Consider the following 20,023-nt stretch of genomic DNA (forward strand, 5'->3'; position numbering starts at 1 on the left):
CTATTGGAATTGTTTACAAAGATTTGAGACTTCATTAGCATTAAAATCTCTTTCTTGAAAGTCATGAATCAGAGCTAGAATGTGCATACTCATCCCAAAGGGAAGGACTAGGACCAACATTTGAATGTAACCTGACTAAAGGTATCAATTTTTAAGAAAGAATTTATCAGTCAGAGTGGATTTGATGAGTAAAAGATTCCAAGAAGGGTATTTAAAAAGCAAACTTTGACAGTAACCATTTAAATACTGAGGAGAGAGTTTCTCCACCCAAGGACATAGCCTGGTCCCTGGTTCATGTTAGGTTGTGCATACTAGGCACTAGTATACAGACAAGAGAGGATTCCTGCCATGAAGAGTGTAGAAACTTCTGAGGGGGAATTAAACACCCTCTTGCGGAGAGGAGTGCATTACCAATCTTAGATACCATTAAACATCAACATTGAGCTACTTTAGCCTTACAGTTTACTCTTTCATTTGCTGTAAGGATAAAACATCTGCCTAGAGGATGAAACAATCTAATCCTTCTACTGGTCATACTCTTCATTATGAATAACTAAATTGGATCTTGGTTTTGGTCATTAGTCTTTTGTAAGCTCAGTTAGTGTGGGTCACATCCCTGAGTCCAGCTTCAGAGCCAGAGTGAGACCCTCATAGGTACCATAACAGCACCCCAACCATGGTGTGCACTTCTGTATTTGAGGTGTCTATAGATAACATCTCTTGATTTTATGCAACTGGGGAAGTTATTATTTTATCTATAAAACCATTATTCACACAAAGCCATAAAAACAGATTCTGAATCCTTTCTGAGAGGACACTAATTAGGAAACTGAAGTCAGAACTTGGGACTTCTTTTTTTGTTCTTTTTAATTTAAATTCAATTAGCCGATATTACATCATTAGTTTTCGGTGTAGTGTTCAGTGATTCATTAGTTGTGTATAACACCCAGTGTTCATCACATCACGTGCCCTCCTTAATGCCCATCACCCAGCTACGCCATCCGCCCACCCACCTCCCTTTCTACAACCCTTAGTGTGTTTCCCAGAGAAAAGAATCTCTCATGGTTTGGCTCCTTCTCTGATGACTTCCCATTCATTTTTCCCTCCCTTCCCCTGTGATCCTCTGAGCTGTGTCTTATGTCCTACATATGAGTGAAACCATATGATGATTATCTTTCAATGCTTGACTTATTTCACTTAGGGTAATCCCCGCCAGTTCAGAATTTGTGACTTCTTAACAAGACTTCCTTCTAAGCAAAAGCGATACTCTTCTAACCTTAGTATATATCACATAGTGAAAATTTAACTTTTCCGTTTTTCACTTTTTTATAACAAATGTATGCTACTATGACAAATTTTGAATATTGCATAGCTGTTTCAGTGTTTTCCGGTATTTTTGGCATAAAGAGAAAAACACTTTCTGTGGCTATGAGTATCTGACCATCGACTCCTTCTCTGGGCTCATTTCCACCTGGACTCACCCTCATTCTCTAAATTCAACCTCACTGGCCTTTTTGCATCCTCCAGTGTGGCCTCCCCTCCCATCACTGACCCATTGTACCTTGTCTTCATCCTACCTGGGGTTGTCTCCCTTTTCTAGTTCACCTGGTGATTTTCTATTCTTCCTTCACGTAAGGCAGAAGATACTCTTTAAAGTGGCATGGTGTACTGTGTTAAATAATTGTGCTTCAAAGTAATTTTTAAAATTTTGTTTCATGTAAACTTCTGAGATTGTTGACTAAGATACAGCACAAATAAATAGTAGTGTTATTTTTCTTTTGTGAATTTTAGGTCTGATGGATTCTTATTTAATAGACCAGATTTATTTTAGAGCTACTGTCCACAAAATTAGCATAATGGGGGGAAAAGCTAGTACAATAGCATTATTGGTTAATACATAGTGGTCAGAACAGTTTTCTGAACATAAGTATCCAGCTATATCTTAAATCCTATCCCTAGGACTGCTTGAAACAAATGTAAGCTATCTGAAAGCAAAGAAGCCTTCTCAGCCTATTATGGAAGTAGAAGAGGAGTCTGCTGAAAGGATTCAGTTTCTGCAGAGCAGTGGAACCTCCATCTTAAGTATTGACAGCTTAGAAACAAATGGTAAGATGTGAGGGATATGAGTTGACAGATTAATTACTATGCTTAATTAAATTAAATACTATAACAACTATACTATAATTAAAATTTTTATAAAAACTAACCTGTATCTTGGAACCTCCTTTACTGAAGCATGTAGATGTTCTTAATACTTTCCTGAAAGGTTTAGAATTAGATCTTGAGGGAAGCCATATAACCTTACATACTGATTATGAGTACAAGTCTATATGTGGTGGGTGAGAGATTAAAGTATGTTTTAAATTTTTTTTTATTTTACTAATAATATCAATAAATGCATCATTAAAATTAATATTATCAGAATTCTGCATATTAATAAAATATATTTGTCCTTTTCATTTAGAGATAGTAGTTTCTGAACTCAATCATAGTGTTCTTGGATTGGGATTGGACACATTAGAAGAACAAGAAGAAAAAGAGCAATTTTTTGCCAGGCTTGAGGAAGGCTTAACGTCTTCCATTGACTATTCAAGATTAAATAAGGAACTGGATTCCAATGATTCTACACAATTTAAAGCTTTACATAGGTAATGTATAATAAGATCAACTAATCGTTAAATGACTTCTATATTTTTCTGTATTTTTGAAAGACTAGTATATGCATTGGCTTCAGTGGGTAAATATTGTAACAAACAAGTGTTAAATTTTATTTTTATCTCTTTTCTTGGTTCATTATTTTGATCATGGTTTCCCTTATATGTGAATGGAATATGTTGATTTGTGTTTAAGAGCCCACTCTGCATCCAGATATCTGAAATGTCATACCTGTGATGCTGCTGAGACAAATGGCACACTGCAAAAAGACTTTACTAGGAAAGTAACTTCTTAAGTGATTTCCCACAGCTGAAGTAAATAAGGGAATTCAGTTAGCTGTTACAAAATCAGAGGAAAAAAGAACAGAAAAGAAAGAATGAACCAGGAAGTAAAGACAGGTTTTGTCTCTGTCCTTCCTTTATTTATAGTTGACAATGATGATTATCAGGAAACCTCATTTATAGTGAAAACTCTACTAGTTGCCTGAGCTGGTCTTCTGTAAGTACAGTAGACCTTTGGCCTTTTAAAATTATAAATGGAAGCCAAATTACAATAAGATTTTAAGAACACCAAACTATAATTAAATTAAGGGTGAGGAGAATCATAACCTCTGGTTATTAGAGTACCTGGTCTCCTTAGGATGCTGAGTTTCTTATAGACCATGGATGAATTGTGTAGGGTTTCAGATTTTTATCCTGTTTGTAAGCTAAAGATTTACCCTGCCATTTTATGGATGCTGACAATAGACACAAGATTCCTGGGTCAGAAACAAAGGACTTAATTTTTCACAATAAAAACCATATCTGAGTCTTATCTTCATTTGCATCAGTTCCCCCATGCTCCATAAAGCTTGTGAAGGGTCCATGATGGCTGTCTGCATGGGCAGTGGGCTGCTTTACAGGAAAGGAGCTCTAAGCTTGGGGAATCCATTGCTTTTTTTTTTTTAAGATTTATTCATTTGATAGAGAGATCACAAGTAGGCAGAGAGGCAGGCGGGGGGTTTGAGGGGTGGGGAGCAGGCCCCGTGCTGGGCAGAGATCCCGAAGCGAGGCTCAATCCCAGGACCCCGGGATCATGACCTGATCAGAGGGCAGAGGCTTAACCCACTGAGCCACCCAGGTGCCCTAATCCATTGCTTTTATAGTAAGAGGAAATAAGCGTGGTTCTTTTCTGGAAGGAGATACTGCCTCATCTCTCAAAGTTGCTCTCTGCAAACACAATCCTGGGAAATAACCTAGGAAAGAGGGGTTTGTGCCTTGTGTTCTTGGCGTACCCCACAAGAACATGCAGGGTCACTCAGGGCCCATAGTGATTGCCTCTCCCAATGGTAACAACACAGATTAAGTATACACAAGCTTGTTGGCTACAAGTTTTGGCCCCTTTGTAATATTTCTTAGCTTTTTTTTATTTCTTAACAGTATTCTTAACTACTGATATTTCTGCTTTCGGACAGGCTAGTCAGAGTGCTAAATAACATTGTGTATACAATATTGTTTGCTGCTATTATTATTACAGTTCTGTAGCTTCTTGGATTTGCTGATAATCTCACTAAAGACAGGGTTGATGGACTGAAAAAAGTAGGGTGGATTCCTTGGTTTGAAAGAAAGCAGTATATGAACTAACCCAATATCATTGAAATTTCCTCAGTCTCCTTTGTTACTTTTCTGAGTTTTTGTTGGTTTAAGTTTCCTATTAAGCCTCTGTATCATGATTAAATTGCTTATTAACAGGTAAATGCTGAACCTGATGTTTTTTCTGGCTCCATGAAGACTTCACTGGTCTCATGTAGTCAGTTTCTAATTTTTAGTGTAGAAAGGATATCTGGGCCCTGAGACATGTAAATGCACACACTTATGTATAAAATTGTATATATTTTTGTATACCAAAGTTAAGAAATATGGCATTTTTTCCCTCTTTGTATGAATTTGATAGCTACAATTTGAGGATCCTTTATTTTCAAAACATTTTTTTTAGAACTTCCAAATTTTTAGTTTTTGTTAGAGGAGAAAAATATAATGCTAGAGATTTTTTTTTTAATTACATGAAAGATTACATGGAAATGTATTAACATTAAATACTAAATTAAATTTTTTTTCAGTAACCAAGATAATGTAGATCTAAGTGAAGATAAACATGAGAATGAATCGAAACATGAACTGGCAGGTAATTTCATTGGTTTAAAAATGTACCTATTTGGAAAGATAATATAACTATTAATAAAGACATTGATAGGAGAAAAATAAAAAGAAAATCATATCTTTGAAAGAGCTTTGGTCAGGTAGAGTGAACTGCCTGTGTTACAGTCTGAGCTGCTAAGAAATGATTGAAAGTGTGCTGCTACCTCATTTGTTGGGAGTGGGTGGTAGACCAATTAGGAAGACAGGAAAAGGACTAGAGTAATCTGTGGAGCCAGGACCAATATCTCTAAAGCATAGTTCAGTGATATTTCTTTTTCTACCTTTGACTTTTAATGTGTCTTTGTTTTTCTATTTCATTTAAAATAGTTTTCTCATAGTTAGCATATAGCTAGATTTTGCTTTTTGGTCTAATCTAACAATCTCTGACTTTTAATTGAAATGTTTCTACCCTTTATAAAAATATATTCATTGGTATGGTTTTTAATTCATTGACAGTTGGTTTGTTGTATTGATTTTGTTCTGTGGTCTATTGTATTGAGTATTCATAACCTTCCATTTTATCCCTTCGTTTGGTTAAACCTCTTTGTTGTATATTTTTTCCTTAGTTTCTCTATGATTCATAACATGCATCTTTATCTTATTGAATACATTCTACTTTCAAATAACATTATACCACTTTATATGAGTCTTAAAAACAGTAAACTTCCCCAACCTTTTTTGCTATTTTGTCTTACATTTTTTCTATGTATCTTAAAATCCAGTGATGTATTATTATTACTATTATCTTTTAATTAATATTGCTTTTAATAGTCTATTTAAAAATTTTTAAAGGAAGATAGAAAATTTATATTCATGTGAAAATATCCACATATTTATAATCCCCAGTTTTTTGTATTCTTTTGCATCGATTTGAGGTTTTTTTTTAACTTCTTATTTAAAATGAATTTTAAAAATTATTTAAATTGAAGTATAGATGATATATAACACTGTATTATTTTCAGGTGTACAACATAGTGCTTTGATACATGTGAAATCACCACAACAAGTCTAGTTAACATCTATCACCAGTGCCAAAAAACCACCATTTTTTCCTTGAGATAAACTTTTAAGATCTGCTGTCTTAGCAACTTTCCAAATAGTTGACCCTTGCATGACATGGGAGTTAGGGATGCTGACCCCTTACACAGAAATCAGTGTCTATGGTTTTTTAGCCTGGTTTTGTGGCAGTTTGATGATGGTGCATCTTGATGTGTCTTTTCTTGTATTTATCCTAGTTGGAGGTGGTTCAGCATCATTGATCTGTGGATATAGTTTCCATCAAATTGAGAAAAATGTTTGTCCACTAATTCTTCAAGTATTATTTCTGTCATCCCTTTCCCTCTGACCCTAATTACAATTGTGTTAGATGGCTTTTTGTCTTGTAGGTTTCTAAGACTCTGACTTCTTCTTCTTTCCATTGATCTTCTGTTAACTCATTGAGTCTTTTTTTTTTTTTTCAATCTAGAAGTTCCTTTTCTTTCTTTCTTTTTTTTTTAATTTCTTTGATATCTTTTCTCATGTTCTTTTTTATCCCCCAGAGTTCTTTTTTTTCTTTTTTTAAGATTTTATTTATTCATTTGACACAGAGAGAGAGAGATCACAAGCAGGCAGAGAGACAGGCAGAGAGAGAGGAAGAAGCAGGCTCCCCCCTGTGCAGAGAGCCCGATGTGGGGCTCGATCCCAGGATCCTAGGATCATGACCTGAGCTGAAGGCAGAGGCTTAACCCACTGAGCCATCCAGGCGCCCTGTCCCCCAGAGTTCTTAAAATTAGTTTATTCTGCTGATCCCAATGTTTGTGCATTTCTGGGTGGGTCTCCTTTTGTGGAATGCTGCTTCTCTTGTAAGTCTAATGATTTTTTATTGGGTGTTGGATATTGTAGATTTTTGTATTGTTGAGTGTCTAGATTTTATTTTTTTTCTTATAAAGAGTGTTAAGCATTATTCTGGACGATAATTGCCCTTGCTAGCTTGATCTTCCAAGACTTTTCTTATGCTTTGTTAGGGGAAGTCTCAAGTACCCTTTCATTTTTGAAATTAATTTCAGTTTTGACACTAGTACTAAGGCATAGCCTTTCTGAGGTTTCTACTGAATGAGCCTACTAAACAATGAAGATTTTTTCCACTCAAACTGGTTAGAACTTCAGAGTCTCACTTCCTTGTGTGAAGCCTGTGAATTTTCTAGCCTGTAGCTTTCCATTTGCTCATACTATACAAATATGGCTTAGTATTCAGCAAAGACTCAGGGAGACCCCGTGCAGATCTTTAGAATTCTGTTTCTACATAAGTGTTTCCTCTGTTACTGACCTGTACCTTCTAATTGCCTTAGCGTTTCTGAACTCTCTTATCTCTATCACCTTAACGTGGTGAGACTATCCTGATCTCCCCTTCCCTGCTTAACATTCCTGGATTTGTATACCTTTCGGTAATTCACCCACCGCTTGTTTATCTTTTCTTAGGAATCACTGTTTTGTGCAGCCAGTTGTCCAATGTCTGTAAATGGTTGTTTCATAAATTTTGTCCAGTTTATTCATTATTTACAAAGTTCTTGAAACCCAGCATCGTAGAGGATAAAGTCCTATAGGTTGCATCATACTTAAATTAAAATTGCAGCTAAATTTTCCAACAAAGAATGAAAACTATCTCCAAAATCTATCATTCAAATCTTTTATATTGCCTTTATTTACTTTACCTGAATTTTTAAAACTTCTATTTATGCAAATAACATTTTCAAGTTATGAAGTTAGGGAATATAATAATAGAAATAGTACCTTGAATGAATAACATCTTCCTCCCAAAATGGTTGGAACATTACAAATTAATACTCTCATTGTCTTCCAAAACAATGTGGAAGAGCCTGCATATTATTACCTCTGAGATTTGTTACATGAGAACCTCCTTCTCAATGTGGTTTTATTCTTTGATTTTTATATAAACTTAATTGGCCTTGATGTTTCTGAAATCTCTGATATGCTATTTTATTTCCATTCATTTGTCATCTGTGTTCTTTCTGTTTGTATCTACCAATGACTTTTCCTAATTACTTCAAATCCTGTTTATTTATGATAAATTCCTAGAGAAGGGATTGGTCATTTGTATGTTACAGTTTTTGCCTCTTGACTATTCAGTCACAAAATGCAGTTAACAAAATGTAATATTGATAAATGCGCATTAGGATTTTCCCATTCAGAAATAATATTTTGCCTTACTAATTTAGGACTTTTAACTCATTATAACTTATAGTTACAGTAATACTAAGTGAATACTACTAATACTAACCAAAGCAATTATTACTACTAAATGTAATTGCTAACACTTGTAAATAGGACACACTATATACAAGCCACATTATATACAAGATAAATTAGGGAATCAATTTTTTTATTATGTTATGTTAGTCACCATATAGTACATCATTAGTTTTTGATGTAGTTCCATGATTCATTTTTGTCATATAACACCCAGTGCTCCATGCAATATGTGCCCTCCTTAATACACATTATAGGACTAACCCATCCCCCCCACTCCCCTCCCCTCTAAAACCCTCCGTTTGTTTCCCAGAGTCCACAATCCCTCATGGTTAATCTCCCTTTCTGATTCCCCCCCTTCATTTCCCCCTTCCTTTTCCTTTTCCTAATGTTCTCCGTGACATTCCTTATGTTCCATATATAAGTGATACCATATGATAATTGGCTTTCTCTGCTTGACTTATTTCATTTAGCATAATCTCCTTTAGTTCTATCCATGTTGATGCAAATGTTGGGTATTCATCCTTTCTGATGGCTGAGTAATAGTCCATGGAATATATGTGCCACATCGTCTTTATCCATTCATCTATTGAAGGGTATCTCAGCTCCTTCCACAGTTTGGCTATTGTGGGCATTGCTGCTGTGAACATTGGGGTACAGATGGCCCTTCTTTTCACTACACCTGTATCTTTGGGGTAAATACCCAGTAGTGCAATTGCTGGGTCATAGGGTAGCTCTATTTTTTTTTTTTTAAGATTTTATTTATTTATTTGCCAGAGACGGAGAGAGCACAAGAGAGCACAGGCAGACAGAGAGGCAGGCAGAAGCAGAGGGAGAAGCAGGCTCCCTGCTGAGCAAGGAGCCCGATGGGGGACTCGATCCCAGGACCCTGGGATCATGACCTGAGCTGAAGGCAGCCGCATAACCAACTGAGCCACCCAGGCATCCCTAGGGTAGCTCTATTTTTAACTTTTTGAGGAACCTCCACACTTTTCCAAAGTGGCTATACCAATTTGCATTCCCACCAACAGTATTAGAGGGTTCCCCTTTCTCCACAACCTCTCCAACATTTGTTGTTTCTTGCCTTGGCAGTTTCTACGTGGTATAAGGTGGTATCTCAGTGTGGTTTTGATTTGAATTTCCCTGATGGCTAATGATGTTGAGCATTTTTTCATGTTTCTGTTAGCCTTTCATATGTCTTCTTTGGAGAAGTGTCTGTTCATGTTTTCTGCCCATTTTTTTTTTTTTAACTTGATTATCTGTTCTTTGGCTGTTGAGTTTGAGAAATTCTTTATAGATCTTGGATATCAGCCTTTTAACGTAGTGTCATTTGCAAATATCTTCTCCCATTTCATGGGTTGCCTCTTTGTTTTGTTGACTGTTTCCTTTGCTGTGCAGAAGCTTTTATCTTGATGAAATCCCAAAAGTTCATTTTCCCTTTTGTTTCCCTTGCCTTTGGGGACGTGTTTTGGAAGAAGTTGCTGTGGCCGATGTCAGAGAGGTTATTGCCTATGTTCTCCTCTAGGATTTTGATGGATTCCTGTCTCACCTTGAGGTCTTTCATCCATTTAGAGTTTTATCTTTGTGTATGGTGTAAAAGAATGGTTGAGTTTCATTCCTCTGTATATAGCTGTCCAATTTTCCCAGCACCATTTGATGAAGAGACTTTTTTCCATTGGATATTTTTTCCTGCTTTGTCGAAGATTATTTGACCATAGAGTTGCGGGGGACTTTCTACTCTGTTCCACTGGTCTTTGTGTTTGTTTTTGTGCCATACCGTGCTGTCTTGGTGATCACAGCTTTGTAATATAGTTGGAAATCAGGCAACATGATGCCTCCAGCTTTGTTTTTCTCTTTCAGCATTTCCTTGGCAATTCGGGGTCTTTTCTGGTCCCATACAAATTTCAGGATTATTTGTTCCAGCACTTTGAAAAATGCCATTAGTATTTTGATCAAGATGGTGTTGAAAGTATAGATTGCTCTGGACAGCATAGACATTTGAACAAAATTTATTCCAGTCCATGAGCACGGAATATTTTTCAATCTTTTTGTGCCTTCTTCAATTTCTTTCATAAGTGTTCTGTAGTTTCTAGACTATAGATCCTTTACCTCTTTGGTTTGGTTTATTCCAGGGTATCTTATGGTTTTTGGTGCTATTATAAATGGAATTGATTCCCTAATTTATCTTTCTACAGTTACATTGTTAATATATAGGAAAGCAACTGATTTCTGTACATTGATTTTGTATCCTGCCACATTACTGAATGGCTGTATGAGTTCTAGTAATGGGGGGGGTCATCTGTGAAAAGAGAGAGTTTAACTACTTCTTTGCGTATTTGAATACCTTTTATTTCTCTTTGTTGTCTGATTGCTTTTGCTAGGACTTCTAGTACTATGTTGAACAACAGGGGTGAGAGTGGGCATGCTTGTCATATTCCTGATCTTGAAGGAAAGACTCTCAGCTTTTCCCCATTGAGAATATTTGCTATGGGCTTTTCATAGATGGTTTTTATGAAATTGAGGAACATTCCCTCTATCCCTATACTCTGAAGAGTTTTAATCCAAAAGGATGCTGTATTTTGTCAAATGCTTTTTCTGCATCAATTGAAAGGACCATATGGTTCTTGTCTCTTCTCTTATTAATGTGTTCTATCACATTGATTGATTTGCGAATGTTGAACCACCTTTGCATCTCAGGGATAAATCCTACCTAGTCATGATGGATAATCCCTTTAATGTACTGTTGGATCCAATAGCTAGGATCTTGTTGAGAATTTTGGCATTCATATTCACCAGGTCTCTAATATTACATACTACAGGTTTATAATTACATATTACAGGTCTATAATTCTCCTTTTTGATGGAGTCTTTGCCTGGTTTGGGGAATCAAGGTAAAGCTGGCCTCATAGAATGAGTTTGGAAATTTTCCTTCCGTTTCTATTTTATGAAACAGCTTTAGGAAAATGGGTATTAAATCTTCTTTGAGTGGTTGGTAGAATTCCCCAGGGAATCCATCAAGTCCTGGACTCTTGTTTTTTGGGGAGGTTTTTGATCACTGCTTCAATTTCCTTACTGGTTATTGGTCTGTTCAGGTCAGTTTCTTCCTTTTTCAGTCTTGGTGGTTTATAGGTTTCCAGGAAGGCATCCATTTCTTCCAGGTTGCTTAATTTATTGGCATTTAGTTGTTGATAATTTCTAGTAATTGTTTCTATTTCCTTGGTGTTAGAAATAGATCCCTTCCCTCTCATTCATAATTTTATTAATTAATTTAGGTGCTTTCTCTTTTCTTTTGGGTAAGTCTGGCCAGTGGTTCATCAATCTTATAGTTCCATTGATTTTCTCTACTGTATTTCTGGTTTCTAATTCATTGATCTCTGCTCTAATATTAATTATTTCTCTTCTCTTGCCTGGCTTAGGCTTTTATGTTGTTCTTTCTCCCATTCTTTAAGGTATAAAGATAGTTTGTGTATTCAGGATTTTTCTGGGTTTTTCTTTGAGTGAGGCATTGATGGCTATTTCTTTCCCCCATAGGACCACCTTTGCAGTATCCTATAGGTTTTAGACCGATGTGTTTTTGTTCTAATTGGTTTCCATGAATTGTTTAAGCTCTTTGATTTCCTGGTTGACCCAAACATTCTTAAGCAGGATGGCTTTTAGTTTCCAAGTGTTTGAATTTTTTCCAAATTTTTTCTTGCGATTGAGTTCCAGTTTCAAAGCATTGTGGTCTGACAATATGTGGGGAATAATCTCAACCTGAATTTGTAACCCATTATGTCATCTGTTCTGGAGAAAGTTCTATGTGCGTTTGAGAAGTATGAGTATTCTCTTGTTTTAGGTTGTTATGGTCTTGTTTAGGTCTTGTTTAGGTCTATGAGGTCTATCTGGTCCAGTCTGTTATTCAGAGCTCTTGTTTCTTTGTTGATTTTCTGCTTAGATGACCTGTCTGTTGCTGAGAGTGGATTGTTGGCGTCTCCTACTATTAATGTATTATTATCAATTTGTCTCTGTTTTGGTTAAGAGTTGGCTTATGTAGTTGGCTGCTCCCATGTTGGGGGCATAGATATTTACAATTGTTAGATCCTCTTGTTGGATAGACTCTTTAAGAATGATAAAGTGTCCTTCTGTTTCTCTAGGTATGGTCTTTAGCTTAAAATCTAATTTGTCTGATATGAGAATTGCTAACCCAACTTCTTTTAAGGTCCGTTGGCATGAAAAATGGTTCTGCATCCCTTCACTTTCAATCTGGATGTATCTTTAGGTTCCAAAGGAGTCTCTTGTAGATAACATATGGATGGGTCCTATCTTTTTTATCCAGTCTGCAACCCTATGCTGTTTCATGGGAGTGTTGAAGCCATTCACATGAGAGTGATTATTAAAAGATAGATTTTATTTTCATCATGTTGCCTGTAAAGTCTTTGTTTCTATAGATCATCTCTGTACATTTCTGTTCTATATCACTCTTGGGGTCTTTCTCCTTTTATAGAACCCCCCCCCCTTAATATTTCTTTCAGGGCCAGCTTGATGGTCACATATTCTTTCAGTTTCTGCCAGTCTTGGCAGCAGCTTGTCTCTCCATCCATTCTGAATGACAGCTTTGCTGGATGAAGTATCTTTGGCTGCATGTTATTCTCATTTAGTACCCTGAATATGTCTTGGCAGCCCCTTCTGGCTTGCCAGGTCTCTGTAGACAGGTCTGATGTTATTCTGATATTCCTCCCTCTATATGTAAGAAGTCTCTTTCTCCTTGCTGTGCTTTCCAGATTGTTTCCTTGGATCTAAGATTTGCAAATTGTACTATTATATCTCATGGCGTCAGTGTGTTCTCCAGTCTGATTTTGGGAGGGGTCCTCTTTGCCTCTTGGACACAAATTCTTATTTCCTTCCCTAGATTAGGGAAGTTCTCAGCTACAGTGTGCTCAAATATATCTTCTAGACCTCTTTCTCTCTACCCTCAGGGATCCCAATAATTCTGATATTGGAACATTTCATTGAGTCACTAATCTCTCTCAGTTTGATCCCTTGGGTTTTAATTTGTTTTTCCCTGCTGCCTTAGTTTCCTTCTTTTCTGTCATCTTATCCTCTGGCTCACTAATTTGTTCTTCTGCCTCATTTACCCTGGCAGTCAAGAGTATCCAGTTTAGACTATATTTCATTCATAGCATTTTTAAATACAGCCCAATTAGATCTCATTTTTGCCCTTAGAGATTCTGTATTGTCATTAATATTTTTCTCAAGCCTACATATCTCCTTCATAGTTGATACTCTGAAGTCTATTTCTGACATCTTGGTTATATTCATATCCATTAGTTCTGTCACAGAGGCCACAGTCTCTTGATTCTTTCCTTCCTTTGTTGGGGGTTCCTCCTCTTAGTCATTCTGTTGAGGGGTGGCTGAGGGAATGTACAGAGTCCAAATTATTGACCACAACCCAAGCAAGATGCACCTGTTTTATGGGACCTCTGGGTTGTCAGCCTCTTGGTCTTCCAGCCTGTCTTCTGGGGGAGGGGCCTGCTACCCTATTACTCAGGCAACCCTGATTCTAGCACCTAGAAGTATGTCTAATACAACATAATTTCTTGATAACTGTTTTGTGAACCTAATTATATCTGCTAATACTTAGAAAATCCCAAACTGTTCTTTCTCATATGGAAGAGAAACAAAGGTGAGCTTCTCAACCTCAAAATATAGATATTGATGTAGTTAACCAACCAAGATTTTATTTACCTAAGGTACAATGCCCACCTTGTCTTTCTCATGAACTCAAATGGAGATGTTTCTGTAGGTAGATGTCACTAGGAATATCTGTTTAACTTCTAAGCCCTCTCAAATTCATTCCTAGACTTTTTATTATTAATTGCACTCAGGTAATCTCCTCCATTCTAAGAAAAGACAGCCATTCCAGGGCAGACTCCGTAGGACCTTGTACAGTCTTTGTTTTATCAGGCCATCCTGTTTCTGAATATGGTCTAATTTTTAAATTATTATTATTTAATTATTTTTATTAACATATTATGTATTATTTGTCCCAGTTGTACAGGTCTGTGAATCATCAGGCTTACACATTTCACAGCATTCACTGTAGCATATACCCTCCCCAATGTCCATAACCCAACCACCCTCTCCCTATCCTCCTGCCCCTCAGCAACCCTCAGTTTGTTTCCTGAGATTAAGAGTCTCTTACAGTCTGTCTCCCTCCTGATCCCATCTTGTTTCATTTTTTCCTTCCTTTACCCCCAAATCCCCTGCCCTTCCTCTCATATTTCTCATATCAGAGAGATCATATGATATGAAAGTTGTCTAATTGTTAAAATACAATATAGATTATGTTTATTTATGAAATGATGGTTTCCACTCTGAAAAGGTCACAGATCTCCATCAGTCCTTTGATTTAAGGGCTATAAACAACACGTTAAAAATTGGCTTAGAGATCCTAGCCAGATGGCCCCTACGCCACCTTCCCTATAAATAGTGTTATGGCATCATGTTAACATGAATACACTTTTCCCTTCTGGTGTAAAGTCATTGGGATATAATTTGGGATTTAATCTGAGAAGTAAGCAGGATTGGAAAATAGTAGAGATCATATAGAGCCAGTATTTATCTGAGGGAAGGATTAGAGATAGAGCTTTCAGGCTTACATTAGAGATACCTACAGAGACCCAAAAAATCAACTTTAAAAAAATAGGCAAATCCAAACTTTTGTTTAAGAATGTCAAGATTTCAGAGAAGCACTGCCTTTTATAAGTAAGTTATTTGAGACTTTGTCTTTCAAAAATAAGCATTCAGCTTTGTTTTAAAGATAAAAAAAAATGGGGGGACAGCTCTAAAAATGTTAAGTTAGTTAATGATACAAAAGATTAAAAATTATAACTCTTATAACTATTTGAAAGTATAAGATAGTGAAGTAAACCTAAGACTTATGAATTGAATTCTCATTAAATCTTCACACAAAATAGAAAATCTTCACAAAATTTAAAAAAAAAGTCCTCTAAATTTAGCTTTATGTTAATATTTCAATAAATTATTCTTATACAGACTCCTTTTGGAAATCAACAATCTTTTCCTGGAATATGACGTTTTTGATAGTGTGATCCTTGTATTTTTAAAAATTATTTTCTTCAGAAAATTACAGTGATGATTTTGAAGGTGAGGAGGATACTGATGCACCTTTGGCGACTCAAGAAGAGACTAATACCAAGGAAAATCCCAAATCTGAAAAACTACATATACCCAAACAGGTATACATCAATTATATATTTGACAATTTTGAAACTTCTGTCATCACCTTAGCTGACTGTACTATTTGAAGAGCCCAAAATATGGAGTTCATCATTGTCTTGCTCATTGTTGTAAAGATTTAGGTCTCTTAACACTCAAACATTTTCTTAATTCAGGATGCCAATTTAATGTAAATCTTAGTGAAATGTGGCAATTGATTTTCTAAAGGATTTTCTTGGCAGGTAACTTCTTTGAGTTTTACAAATTAAAAGTTTAATTGAAATCTCAAATCTAACTTTTAAACAGGTATATTAAGCTACACTTTCCTTGGTAGATCTTGTTCTTGTGAAGTACAATAAATACCCCTCCTCATATGCTAACAGTGACATTACTGTCTGAAACTTATGTGACTAAGATTATGAATTAAATTATTCCATTCATATTCAGTTGCTGTACTCCAATTCTTTTTTCTTAGTTCTTACAAAGACTGGCTAAGCATGTTACTACATATTGCCTGCCATAGAGAACTTACCCTTGAAGCTACCTAATAGTAACTAACTAGTAGGATAATTACTGTTTGCTCTATTGGTCTTGATCTGTACAAGTAAGGTCTCTTTTGGAACTGCACATTAAGACTAGATGTTTAAACATGTATGAAACCATAGGTGTCTAAATAGAAGTAAGAAATACTACCCAGGTATTAATAAATACTTATTTTTAAATATACCTGATGTTTTGTCACTGGGTGTCTCTACATCACTCAGTTTGGAGGGGAAAATAAGAAAACCTTTAGAAATACATGAAGATTAATGTGATCTGCTGGTTAGTCTTAGAAACTTAATGGGACCTATACTTGGAATATGGCAGTTTAAATTTTTTATGAAAAATAGTTCACAGTGGTTTGATATATCAAGAAAATATAACCTACATAAAAATATGTCAGTCTAAATGTACACATCGCCTATCCAAGTGAAGAACATTAGTGACACTAATTGTAAAACTTACTCTAAAGGAACTTACAAATTTTTTTAGGGAACTTTAATTTTGACACATTTCAACTATCTTGCAGTTTGGTGGCCTGCCTCTTTGAAAATTTTATTTCTTAAAATGGCTGAGAAACAGAGTACAAGTTCTATTTGATCATTAATTTTGAAAAATAAAAGAAAAATGATTGATGTTACAATAGCAAGACTCTTATGTAAAGTATTCATGTTATTCTGGAGTTGAAAAAATAGAATTTCTGAGCCAGGTGGATGAGCAAATGGCATCTAGATACTTTAAAGAAAGTTTTTAAAGGCCTAAATGGATTGGTAATTGCTACATTTCTGAAGAAACTTCTAGAAGTTCTCTATGTTCTCAGTCTTACAGAATTATTCGTGAATGAAAATGATGAAAGAAACCTAGAAAGCACATTTCTTGACTTTTTCAAAATGGTGTAAAACACTGGTTTTTGGATTGTACTTTATTTTTGTTGTGGGCATTTTACATAATTTTGGTTTCAGATCATATTATTATTTTAATTTAGGAAGAAGAGAAAACTGGCATGCTGGCTAATGGTAAGTATTAGAAGGCCAAGTTATATCTAAATAATTCTGGAAAAGTTACTGTCTTCCTTTGTTTTTAAATATCTCTAATGAATTAAAATCTACCAATTTTTCTCAGCAGTGTATACCTTAATGCCTGTCTTGAATTTAGTTCCTATGATATGTAAGCATATTTGCTTTTTAAAAGACTAGGATTAGATAACATTATGGTAAATTCTATCAAACGTTCAAAGATGAATTCATACCAGTCCTTCTTAAAATCTTCCAAAAAACAGAAGAGGGAATTCTTCAAACTCATTCTATGAGGCCAGCATTAACCCTGATACCAAAACCGGACAAAGACACCTCAAGAAAAGAAAACCACAAGAAAGCAAGTGATCCCATTTATAATAACATGAAGAAGAATAAAATTATTTAGGAATAGATTAAGGAAGTAAAAGAGATATACACTTGAAACTATAAAACATTGATAAAAGAAATTGAACACACAAATAAGTGAGAAGATAGTCTGTGCTGATTGATTGGAAGAATTAATGTTAAAATGTCTGTACCACCTAAAGTGATCTACAGATTTATTGCAATCCATACCAGATTCAAAAGGTATTTTTCACAGAAGTAGAGAAAACAATCCTAAAGTTCACAGGGAACCACAAAAGACCCTAAATAGGATGGTTTTTTTCCAAAACAATCTTGGAAAGAAAGAACAAAGCTGGAGCCATCCCACTTCCTGATTTCAAATGTATTACAAAGCTACAATAATCAAAATACCATGGTATTGGCTTTTAAAAAAGACTCATGGATCAGTGGAGAGTCCAGAAATAAACCTATGCATATATGCCCAATTAGTTATTGATAATGGCACAGAGAACACACAGGAAGGGAATAGTTTCTTCAATAACTCATGTTTGGAAAACTGGATAGCTACATGCAAAAGATGGAACTAGACCCCTATCTAAACCCCACACACAAAATTGAACGCAAAATGGATTAAACACTTGTACATAAGACCTAAAACCATACAATTCGTAGAAGAAGACCTCTGGAGTTAGCTCTTTTACACTGGTCTTGGTGGCAGTTTTTTAGATTTCACATCAAAAGCAAAGACAACAAAAGCCAAAATAAACAAGTGGGATTGTATCAAACTAAAAAGCTTCTGCACAGCATGGGACACTGTGAGCAAAATGAAAAGCATTCTGGGGACTGAGAGAACATATTTGTAAACTACATACCCAATACAGGATTGATATCCAAAACATACAAGGAACTCATATAACTTAATAGCCAAAAATGACCAATAGGCAAATAATAAAAACACTTAACTTCAGTAATCATCAGAGAAATGCCATTAAAAACCACAGTGAGATATCACCTCACACCTGCCAAGGTGGCTGTTATCAAAATGATAAGATGCTGGTGAGAATGTGGAGTAAAGGGAACTCTTGTTTGCTGTTGGTGAAAATACAAACTGGTATAGCCACAATGGGAAACAGTATGAAGACTCATAATCCAACAGTGCCACTTCTGAATATATATATATATATATATATAATATCTCCAAGATAAATGAAGTCATTATTTCAGAGAGATGTCTCTATTCCCATTACAGCATTATTTGTAATAGCTAACATATGGAAACAACCTAAATGTCTGTCAGTGGATGAATGGAAATATGACATGTATATACTAACGGAATATTATTCAGCCTTAAAGGAAATCTTGCTATTTGCAACAACATACATGAATTCAGCTAAGTGAAATAGCAAGACAGAGAAAGCTGAATATTGCATGGTATCACTTAATAGGTGGAATCTAAAAACAAAAGTTGAACTCAGAAACAGTAGAATGATGGTTGCCAGGACTGAGGGGTGGGGAAAATCGGGGAGGTTAATAAGTCCAGACTTTCAGTTATAAGATAAAGTCTGAGAATCTATATAACCTGGTGAGTACAGTTGTAAATATTATATAATTGACACTTGCAAAGAGAGTAGAACTTAAGTGTTTCCAGAAAAAGAAAGTGAGGTTATACATGCATTAATTAACTCAGTTATAGGAATCCACAGTGTATACATAAATTGTCATGTCTACATTAAATATATTAAAATTTTATTTGTCAATTATACCTCAATAAAGCTAACAAAAAAGAAGACTGTTAATTGACAGTAGAAAGTGTAATTTACGGAGTGAAAGAGTTTACTGTGGAAATTAGTAACAATGAAGAAGAAGACACAGATAAATGGAAAGACATCCTGTGCTTGTGAATTGGAAGAATTAATACTGGTAAAATGTCCATATTACCTAAAGTGATCTACAAGTCTACTAAGGTAACCCAACCCCTATCAAAATCCTAGTGGCATTCCATTTTAAAATTTATAGGGAACCACAAAAGACTCCATATAGCCAAAGCAAGCATGAGAAAGAGCAATGCTTAGAGGTATCACCTTCCCTGATTTGAAAAATATATTACAAAGTTGTAGTATTCAGAACAGTATGGTATTGACATAAAAACAGACATATGAAACCATTGAGACTATTGAATAGAGAGCCTAGAAATAAATATACACATCCGTTGGTCATCTGATCTTCAACAAGGGGGCCAAGAATATACAATGAAGAAAGGATGGTCTCCTTAATATAGGCATACCTTGTTTTATTGCATATGGCTTTATTGTGCTTCCCAGATACTGTGTTTTTTACAAACTGAAAGTTGGTGGCAGCCTTGCATCAAGCCAGCCTGTGTGCCATTTTTCCAACAGCATTTGCTCACTGCATGTCTCTTTGTTACATTTTGGTTAACTCTTGGGATTTTTCAGACCTTTTCATTATTTGTTATAGTGATCTGTGGTTAGTGATTTCTGATGTTACTCTTCTGAGTGTTGTGTTCTGCCTGCTCCACTGAACAGCTGTTACCCCATCTCTTTCCCTCTCCTCAGGCCTCCCTATTACCCAAGACACAACAATATTGAAATTAGGCCAGTTAAGAACCCAATAGTGATTCTAAGTGTTTGAGTAAAAGGAAGAGTCACATGTCTCTAGGTTTAAATCTGAAGTTAGAAATGATGAAGCTTAGTTAGGAAGGCATGTTGAAAATTGAGATAGGCCATGATACACTTGATCATACAAGAGTTCTCATAGAGAAGTATGATGAGAGTGATGTTGTTTTCATGCTTGTGTTTCATAATACAA

General features: G+C 35.5%; 1 protein-coding gene across 3 annotated transcripts in view; it reads left to right on the forward strand.

Annotated features, from left to right (window-relative positions):
* The window catches only part of CEP162 (centrosomal protein 162), a 101,152-nt gene that overhangs the window by 14,684 nt on the left and 66,445 nt on the right, over positions 1–20,023 (forward strand). For all 3 annotated transcript variants that reach the window (XM_045075868.1, XM_004773588.3, XM_004773586.3), the window contains exons 4-8: positions 1,960–2,106; positions 2,465–2,648; positions 4,754–4,818; positions 15,201–15,316; positions 16,822–16,852. In XM_045075868.1, the coding sequence (XP_044931803.1) occupies positions 1,960–2,106; positions 2,465–2,648; positions 4,754–4,818; positions 15,201–15,316; positions 16,822–16,852 (543 nt within the window). The remainder of the gene's footprint in view (positions 1–1,959; positions 2,107–2,464; positions 2,649–4,753; positions 4,819–15,200; positions 15,317–16,821; positions 16,853–20,023) is intronic.

Source organism: Mustela putorius, unplaced genomic scaffold, assembly GCF_011764305.1.
Source record: "Mustela putorius furo isolate JIRA1106 unplaced genomic scaffold, ASM1176430v1.1 tig00000166_pilon_pilon_pilon, whole genome shotgun sequence".
NCBI lineage: Eukaryota > Metazoa > Chordata > Mammalia > Carnivora > Mustelidae > Mustela > Mustela putorius.